The sequence below is a fragment of the Pundamilia nyererei genome, unplaced genomic scaffold (genome assembly GCF_000239375.1).
Source record: "Pundamilia nyererei isolate P.nyererei 1_Seehausen unplaced genomic scaffold, PunNye1.0 scaffold00038, whole genome shotgun sequence".
Taxonomy (NCBI): Eukaryota; Metazoa; Chordata; class Actinopteri; order Cichliformes; family Cichlidae; genus Pundamilia; species Pundamilia nyererei.
In genome coordinates this window covers 1,875,793-1,886,045 of record NW_005187439.1, presented here as the reverse complement: position 1 = coordinate 1,886,045, position 10,253 = coordinate 1,875,793, and the positions used below count along the sequence as shown (strand labels likewise).

At 43.1% G+C, this 10,253-nt stretch overlaps 1 protein-coding gene across 1 annotated transcript in view; it reads right to left on the bottom strand.

The window, feature by feature from the left end:
• The window catches only part of antxr2a (ANTXR cell adhesion molecule 2a), an 80,081-nt gene that overhangs the window by 28,338 nt on the left and 41,490 nt on the right, over positions 1 to 10,253 (bottom strand). The window contains exons 15-16 of the mRNA XM_005730558.2: positions 9,651 to 9,818; positions 9,140 to 9,220 (exon numbers count right to left, since the gene is read on the bottom strand). Coding sequence (XP_005730615.1) covers positions 9,140 to 9,220; positions 9,651 to 9,818 — 249 coding nt within the window. The remainder of the gene's footprint in view (positions 1 to 9,139; positions 9,221 to 9,650; positions 9,819 to 10,253) is intronic.

Sequence of the window (10,253 nt, the reverse complement as noted above, 5' to 3'; positions counted from 1 at the left end):
ACACACACACACGAGGGCCCCCTCTTCGGTAATCCTGTTACCAGCCAGGTCGTGAACGAGGATGTGCTGGGATGGTGGGGAGGGGGGGGATTAACATGGCGGTCATTATCAAATTTACAGCCAGTCACACGGACATCTGCCCTACTTTTCCTCGGTTAATGTAAAAAGAACTAATCTGGTTAAGAGAGCGCGGGCGCGGCTCGTAAATCGGCGGCACTCCGCCGTAGTTAAAGCTGTCACTTCTCTTGTGGGGGAGCGGCGGCTGAATGGAGCTGTCAGCTGGCTACTTGTTAGGGCTAACAAGGCCGTCCACTGATAGGACTAATGAGGCCCAGGGCCCGGCGCTACCCCACGCAGCCCACACCGCCACTACTTCAGCTGCATTCTCTGCTATATAATGCACACAAGGAGAAAGGACAGAGGGCGAGCTTAAATTTCAGTTACAAATGAATGTAAAATTCAGAAAGTGGATAGATTCTTTCCACTTTTCATCAGCAGATTTTTTTAAAAACATCTGATTATTTTTATTTGATTTTTCTTACATATCACTTTTTTAAAAAGGCAGGGTTTGGATTTGAGAAAAATATGATTTGTACACAAGAAACACGTGCAAGCTCTGCAGACTGTTGACACGTCTGCAACACTGTGACTTTAAACAACATCTAAATGCTGGAAAACAGCAAAAACTGAAGCTTTTTCTTCTCTTGCGCTCTTGTGGTTGCTCTCTTGAGCGGTAGATTTTCTGTAATCCACTGTTACTAATTCCTGTAATTCCTTCTGATTAAAAAGAAATTATCGGTCACAGGTAAGCGCCCAAGCCGATCTGCAAAATGCCCATTAGGTTTTGTATTAACGGCTTTAAACCCCCTTTGAAAGTATGTGTAGGAGGACTGACGACAAAGCAGCCGTGATGAGAAACTGAGAAAACCTGACAGAGTTTACAAACTCAACAAAAAAACTAAAGGACTTGCAGATTTCCCTGAAATGTTACATTTCACCGTGTTGGCCAGTTACAACATGTCGCCTGTTGTCCGTCTCCTTCTTGAGCGAAGCCCACACAGCACATACGCAGTGTGATGAAGAACAACCCGCGCTTCTCTCTTAGCAGAGCAAAAAGCCCCTGAATGAATGCCTTCATCCTCAAACTGAAGGGATCATTTTAACAGTAGCTGGGGGTTAAACTTCAAGCATGAGCAACATTTGCAGCTTTGTTTTTCAGAGTCAACTCCAGCCCTGTTCGATAAAGCATAGTCTCTTCTCCCAACGCTTCATTATTCGTGACGCCTTGGTTTAATTCCAATTACCCCTGTTAATTAGGAAATCTCATGCTCTCTGATCTCGAGGTTTGTTTCAACTTAATGTCATTTGCCAGGTTGTTTACTTTCGATTAAAGCCTTTTATTGTGAAATTAAGTGTTACATTTGCTTCAGCGAGGCATTTGTCCGTGTGACGGTAAACATCCTGACTGATGTCAACATGCAGGAGTCCTCCCACGTGCATCACCTCGCGTTTGTGCCGTGTTAGCGCTGCTATTGACTCTTTCTTTAGGCATTTGTTAGCGCCGCATTAGCATTTAGGTACCAAATTATTCCTTTCACCGGCTGTGGAGAGAGCAAAACGGCCTTCTCCAGCGCCGAAACCCTACAAGGATGTGTCATGTTTTGGCTTCTATCAGGCATTTATTTTTACACCGAACGATACAGTTTGACGGCTTTATTAGTTTCAAGAAAGATGTTCTCACCATATTCAATGTGGCATTGTAATGCAACGAGACAAAAGCAAGGAAAGCGTGAAAGGATGAGTATGTGTGCATCTGTTTGTGTGGGTTTCTTTTTTTTATATTCAACAAATGTTTGCTCTGCTTTACATACTGAGACGAAGCGACAAAAGATGCAAAGAAAGAAGCTGCTGACGGAAGAATAAACGGTTTGTTGAGAGAGTTTTCAGACATGCTCGGTGGAGTTTTAAAGTTTATCCTCTTTCACAGTATTGTTTTTATTCCCTGTATTGTATAAATGGATCACTGTGCATCTCTCAAGCCCTAACCAGCCTCCTAGTTTCCAGTGCAACTTACAGGTTTGACTTGTTTTTTCACAGGTTTAAATTTGATTGGACAATTAAATCTCAGTGGTATTCAGTCGTAGTCTACAACTGGAGGTATTACTACAAGTCATTTTCACATTAGTACATTAATAATATTTCTCTATAGGCTCACCAAGCCCACCACATGTAGCTGTTCATTGTTTTAAATCATACATGTTCAGTCGAATGTAACATGTTAGACACCAACACATACTGTATTGTAAATCAGCGGTGCCCACCCTTTTTTGCGCCACGGACCGGTTCATGTCCGACAATATTTTCACGGACCGGCCTTTAAGGTGTCGCGGATAAATGCAACAAAATAAAACTAGTACCGGTACCGAAAAAAAAGAAGATTTATTCATAACACACGTGAAAAGACCCAGGAAAACAGAGTTAACAATAAAAACCATGAATTTCACACCCGAGCCTCGACTCTCGTGGCCCGGTACCAAACGACTCCCGGACTGGCCCAGGGGTTGGGGTCCGCTGTTGTAAACGAACTGGCATATCTTTGTGAATTAAAGATCCTAATCGTTTGTCTTAATCTTAGCTGTGATCATGAACTCTGGTTAAAAGGATGAAACGGTTTCATTTTCTTTAGATCTGCAGACTCAGTGAAAGCTGCAAGTGTACGACACTGGTCGAGAACTACATTAGGACATCGAATTTGACGGATTACAGATGAACAGAGCATCACAATAAAACTCAACTCAACATTTTCTTATGTTTTGTGCTTTTTTTGTCTGGATGACTTGCAGCCATGCAGAGGTGACAGGAGAGCCTGGTGTATCAGAATAGTTCAGTCCACTTTATATTTATGGATTTTAAATAACCTTACAAAGCATTTCTTACATGTTAAGACTCACTTCCTGTCTGTAATCTGCTAGTTTTTGTTTTGCATCACTGGAAAAGGGTTGACACTGAACCATTTCTCCATTCATGGTTTACCTTGGCACTGAGGCTCTGCCACAATATTAGGTTAGTTAATATTCTGAGTTTTCACCTCAGTTTTGCTGATGCACTGAGCAACTCTTCCAAGGACATTAGCAATTTTCTTTCAAAACAACCAAAAATGTGTTGTAAACGATCACTACTACTACTAAGGAAGAAACTTAATGGAGTCCCTGCTTTGGCGAACATATTGCCAGAAACAAAGTAATGGTACAACTTATTTAAGAAAATGCCTCCATAAACCTCCCAGTGCTCGTCAGACAGATGATGATATGATGAAAGCGTTTCTGAAGATTGTAAACATATTGGACTTTTTTCCGCCATCAGTCGTTCACTCCTTCCACCATCTGCCATTGAGAAAAACTCTGAGAGAAACTTGAGCTCCATTTGCACTGGAAGAGCATTTCCCGCAAAATGTGACCTCGTGGCTCGCGATGTAAAAATGCAGTGCAGAGGCCAGAAACAGGCTGCCAATCCTCTCAGCCACGGCCGTGTTTGTTTGCAGTAATTATGATCATGTCTCTGTAATTACTGATGACTTACTGATGTTAAAGGCTTAAATACTGAAAATGAAAAGCAAAAGTCGTACTCCACTGTTTGCCTCGGCTCTATTTCAGGAAACAATAGCGTCGCATCTTAACTGATGAAAGAAGATAAACACAAACAGAAAAACACGAGGGCACAACACTGAGCTGCTGAGAATGGAGAACATAAAATGAAGCGTGTATTGCTGTGACCTCCGTGCACCGCGCTCTCTCGCATGCCTGGCAAGCAGACTGTCACCCCTGCCCCGAGTGGCCCTCGGCTCGAGATGGTCCTTTTTAATTGTTTTTACACCTCCCTTTAACGTCCATCGCTTCCTCCCCCTCCTTCCCAAGCAGGTCGCTCTGCTCACAGTCACTTAATTAAATGCCGTCCACAACTCGATCAATGGTTGTTAAATAAAGACACTGATGCTGTCAGAGAAACAAGCACAGGCAGGGAGAGGGACCCACAATCCAGCTGAGGAAGGAGGATTCGTGGGCTCCTTTTGTACCATCCCGGTAGTTTGTTGTTATGTTTTGACTTTGATCTATTCTCCTTTTCTTTAGCTGAGGGAGAATAATCCCCTGATTGGATTTAGCATCTCTAACTATTTAGTTTAAAGGTATAAAACTCGATAAAAACGCAGAACCTTTGCAGAGGTTGGGATAAAATGACATCAGGAGATGGATGTGGGAGGAAACACAAGGCTTCTGTTTCTCTTCTGTGTCCTCTCTCTACCCCTGGGAGCAGAACCCATCACCTCGTTAAACTACCATTTCAACGTTCAAGAAGGGAGATTCCCCACCTCCCCACAAAGAAGTAAGTTTTTTCCAATAGCAATAGCGTCAGCTAATACTATTAACCTCCGCATACACCAGCACACTCAGCCCACACATCCCCCTGGTGAGGAACAGATGAGCCTGAGAGGAACAAATGGAAATTCAACTGTAAATCCTCACGGACTCACAAGAACTCAAAACGCCTTCTTTCTCCGTTTTTTTCTCCTGCGTTTTGATCTGCAGGAGGATGAGGAGGGTTTAATGTATGGTGATGCACCCTGTTTGGACATTTTGTAAACAGCTGTTTTTAGAAAACAATACCTAGAATTCAGAGGTAGGCGGTGGAAAATGCAGAAAGAAATGCGTGCACGCACACCGCCGCCTCTTCAAAAAGAGCCTGAGAGAGCATCAGAATAAGGCCAACCTCCCTCTCTCCCGCCCTCCCCTTCTCTCTCTGCCACCTTCCTCTACCTGCTGTCCCCAGTCGATCCCCGGCAAAACTTGGCGGCAGATGTTGCTGTGCTAAGTTGGCTCTGAAGTGCCTCCCCGGCTCCCTGGTCTCACCGACAACACAGTCAAACCGCATTAGATCTCTTTATTTGTGCCTGGGGCAAGTTCGGCACTGCAGCTGTGTCCACCCCCACTCTACCTTTGGTGTTGAAGGCCCTCGGGCGCTAAATGTGAGACCACAAAAAAAAGGGGAAAAAAATTGTTTCACTCTCATTTTCTGTCTCTCTTCTGCATCTGCTGACAATCCAGCGGTCTGGCTCCGGGCGGCAGCACTGAGGGAGGGAGGGGGAGACACAAAAGGAGACTGCTGGGAAAGAGAAGGGGGAGGGATGGAAGCATGGAGAGGAGCGAGGGGGTAGCACGGACACCCGGGTCCCCGTGCAGAACAGATGTCTGCGACAACCTGCTTCCTTACACCTGTACGAGTCCTTGTAACCCTGCGGAAGCAGCGCGTTGAAAAATTCATGACCCTGGAGGTTTCCTGTCCGCCTTCAAAGACCGCTACCCTCCTTCCCTCGTCCCCTCCCTCTGCCGCCGCCGCTCTCCTCTCTCTGTCACTGTCTGCTCTGCCATCTACACCTAACCTGTCACTGGACAGTTCAGACACCTCACACTTTGATGAATCTGTTCAGAATGATATCACACGTGTCTCAGCGGGGCCAGGCTGGAGAAGCACAACAACAGCAGCGCGCACGGATTCGAAATAAGCTCTCTAACAACTAATGAATGTCAAATATGAGATATTTGCCATGATAACATAGATGCATGGAAGCTCCCAAAGCATTTCCACTCCAATCAAAAGGCAACATGTGACACCAGTGCCAGTTTTATCATAGAGATTGGAAAAATACTAAAATGGAAAATGAAATGTAAAACCACAAATCGAGATAAACAATCAGGTCTAGGCTCCATTTCTTTCCTCACATGTTCCAGACATGATGTAGTCTCACTAGTGGAAATACTCTGGTTTAGGAGTATCATTAAGTCATTAAATCATTCAGGATGTCTGACCTGTAAGGATCCCAAGTCCCAAAAACTTTGAGAATTTGTGTCGTTAACAAAAGATTCTCAAAAAACTAGCCTGGAAATTGCTACAACTTAGCAGTTGACTGTCTAGTTTCAGAGTTAGAAAGTGAATCAAATCAGCTGAACGGTTCATTGGATTTCATATTTGTGGATAGAATCAAGGATGAAAGATTGATTGAATCTTACGAAACTCACATGAAATCAATTACATGTTAGCAACACAGCTGAAATTCAACTGTGAGCCAGTAGGCGATTTAAAATAATCATCTCCAAAATGCGATTAGGTTTCAAAACACCTTCCACTGCTTCTCAGTTGAGACATCACTTCAAACGCACTTCGTGGCCCTCTGTTTGATATCTCTCCCGCGTCCTGTGTGTACGATGTTGATCACAGACTTAATGTGGACGCAGTGATCGGCATGAGAATGAAGTGAGACTTCAGCAGCAGCAGCCTTCCCTCCTCCGGCCGACGTGCTTTGACATAACTTGTGTACTCACTGGTGGGCTTCACTCTGTTTCCAAACAGTTTGCTCAGAGCGACAGAGGTGACCCCTTGTGTGGGGATATCAGTCATCTTCTACACAGCTGGAGCAGCCGTGATGTTTCCACATTCAGACAGTTGGATGAATACCGGGCAGGGGAATTCCTGTCACTTCACGAAAACCCTGTACTGCAGGTAAATATGCACGTTTAGTCTCATCATGAAGCCTTTCAACAAACTCAAAGAGCATCAGCCTATTTAACAAACTTTTAACAATTTATTTTGTCACTTCACATCATACTTGAGTTGTTTACGCTCTTGTAGAGAATAACTGGTTGATGCTCAGTCGCTTAGGAAGGCAAACAGGTTTGAAACAGATCACGAGACCTCTAATTGGCTTCCACCGATGTTCATTTTATGTCTTGACTAACTTGGTTAAAAGGTTGTCACTTTAAAAAGTCCAGATTACACGTTACTACAGCTCCCAGCACCTCAAGGTGTCGCAAATCCTAAAACTGAGCTCTATAATGTTCTATATTGATCCATCACTGATGTATCAACAGCAATGGTTGAACTCAGTACTCTGTATCGTATCTCAGTATCTTCACTGTGACACTGAGGTACACCACACTGTACAAATGAGCAAAAATTTTAATTGGCTACTGGTCGTCATGACAATGACAAACATGAAAGGAGAGTGTGTGGTTACTGCTGAGTTGAGAGACTTGCATATATAACTACAACTCAAAAAAATCTAATATGTATAAAACAGGTGAAAAATGTGGAAAAAATCTTCTGTTTTTAAATAGAAAGAGAAACGAAATCTATGAAGAAGAGCGTCCAAATGTTCACATTACTACAGTCAGCCTATACCACATTAGATCTGCATAAATCAGAGTTTCAAACAACCTGTTTAAACTCCCTTCCTCCTCTTTTCAAGCAGTGCTTTTCTCTGATTGGCTGCCCCTCTCAACAATAAAGTTTGATCAGCAGGTGGGTGGAGCTTCTGCGCTCACAATCAGAACTGCATGTCTGAGATGACCATATTAGGGTCATCCTGCAGTACATAAACTGATTTTAGTCCATACTTTAACCAAGTTAACATGAGCGTCCAAAGTTGTATCAGAATGATGGATCATAAGAATACCTGCTAATGTAAAGTAAGACTGTAAGACTCTATATTAATACAAACATCTCACATCTCTTAAAAACAAAAGCTGGAATTAAAAAACAATTAAAATCAGCACTGGCTCAGAAACATCAGTGTCTGCATGGCTTTAAAATACTTTCATTCAAATTTTGGCAACACACGTCGCAGTGAGATTCTGATGAGTTTTAACCACTATATCTAAACATCTTCTAAAATGTGATCTGTCACATCACTACTCACTGGAACTATGAGAGTTGTTATCTATTTTTACCAGTGCATCTTCTGGCATTCTGAAATTTGCTAAACAGCACTGTGACACCCCGAGTAGCAACTGGCAGGCTCACAGCTGGCCCACTGGCTCGGGTTTTTTCCATGTTGCAAAACACGACTCCACTTGAGAGATTTGCAGCCTGACATCATTCTCTAAACTACTAAAAGCTTGGATGGTTCCTGCTCTCTAACCTCTGTGAAGAGGAAGATGCACAGAAGTTGGAGACAACAGGGAAATAATGTATGTGCACCATACAGGTGCAGATTTTTTGGCCCATTCGCCTGCACAGCTTGTGCCCGTGAAGCACCGTCCTTTGGAAAGCGATGAGAGTTTGGAAGAGTCCGTGCATTTCTCTTTCAAGATTCACGTTTGGTTTTCCCCTGGCAGTTTTAATACTAATACATTTCTGCTGTGTAATGTTAAAAAGGAGAATTTCTAAAATTACCTCACAGACTTCAGGAAAAGCCAGGGACGTGTTTGTGGGCCACAGTAATATAGCTGCTCCACTTGTCTGCAACTTGATTCTAATCTCACCATTAATTCTGACATTTGGCATACAGCACAGCGAGCACAGCAGATTGTATTGTGTTTGGATTGTAGTCAGCAATTAAAATATATAAAAATATATAAAAACATCTGGTTAACTGACTTAGCAGCAGGTTTCACTGTGCCGATTTGTGGAGTCGATTTGCTTCCTCTTCTTTTACACTGGTTGAAAAACACACACCAAAAAACCCAGAGCATAACCATATTAGGTCATCCCTGTCACGCTTCCTTCTGTGAGTATCTGCAGCTGCAGCTCACATTGGCTCCCTTAGGTAACAACAACACAAGGCGCAACTTGTGCCAGCAGCTTCCTCTGCCGAGAGGAGCTGCGATACAATACAACAATAAAACAATGAGCTCTTAAGTGTAACTGCGGTGACTTTAAAGATTTGGAGGGATAAAAGTATTCCTATTAAGGCATAGAGGGGATTAGGGACTTCATGGAATGGTTACAGGAACATTTACCACTTAAAAAAAGAAAAAGAAGAACATCCACGCTGCTGACTACTGCAGGATATTTTCTATTTTTGCTCCTGTGTACTATAAACTGCACTGATGACCACTGATGAGACTTTGACTCACTGCCTCAAGCTGTTGGTTTGTGCAACTAAAAAGCAGCACTGCACAATCTTTGCACACGTGTACACTTCACTCTCGGTATGACTTCCTCCTGCATAATTCACCAATCGCAAATGAGTTTGTATTTTTGGCTAATATGCAAATATTTTGTTTCCATTAGAGCAAATTACCGGTGCTGAGAAGCTTCGAGTTTGTTTTAGGTTTGAGAAGAACATCAGGGATGAATTTTGACTTACCTGGTCTTCTGATGTGGGTCGCATGAGGGACACTCGGTCGTACTGCCGCCGCATCAAAGCCCACAAAGCATCGAGACGACCCTGATGAAGCACAGAAACGGAACTGTGTCGGTTGTCTTTATTTACGTAATCTTGTGTAGATTTTCAAAACCAGACTGATCTTTAAGGTAAACATTAGACATCCATGGATGCCGTTTTCCACCGTAGATGCCAGTCGTGGCCTCTTAAATGAATATTCGACCAGTCTCTATTTCAAGAGTTTCACTTCATGGTAATAAAAAAAGTCTTAACAGTTCACAGGGAATCTAATTTGAAGTGTTTCTTTTCAACTACCCAAAGACAGCTTTAACTTTTAACCACAATTTAGAGATTTTCACATGAGTGTAATTTGCTGGATGAACCTTGGAGAACTAGTAAATGGGCCTTTAGGCTGAGACTTTTCCTATCAGTATCATTTAGAAGTACCCAAAGTAGGAAAAGAAAAATCCTAAAGTCAGTCAGTAACTCTCACCTTGATAGGAGTGTACCATTTGTTCTCGGGTGGATGGTTGGGAGCGGGCTTTGGAGTGGGCCGTTTGATCATTGGCTCCTCTACATCCTGTGGTATGGACACTTTGGCATTCTTTGCTTTCTCCAGCCGGGCCCCCTCCTCAGTAGAGCCTTTTTCCCCCCAGCGCACCTTGAACAAGAAAATAGAAACGTTAAATGAGGGCAATTAAGCAGTTAAACACCTGATTGGTCCATCAGTCTGAGAAAAACTACAGGAAATAAGATTAGAGATGCTGTGAGGACTGTCTGTGATCACTACAGCAGTGTGTCAGCGTGATGAGCCTGGCCAAACACCTCTATCTGTGACCAACTTTAGCTTCAGCACCACAGCTTCAGTAAAAGATCTGTACGTGTTGGAAAAATCACTCGGATTCTTTTATCAATAAGCACGTTTACATTTGGTATAATGTGTTATTGTGTGTGTGTGTGTGTGTGTGTGTGTGCGTGTTGGGGGGGTGTCAGCGTGTGAAAGCAAGCCTGTGTGTTAAGTAAAGCTGTCCTGCTTTTTAATTGAATTCATCACATCTGTTACAAAGAGGAGATAAAAAAAGGAAAAACCCACCGT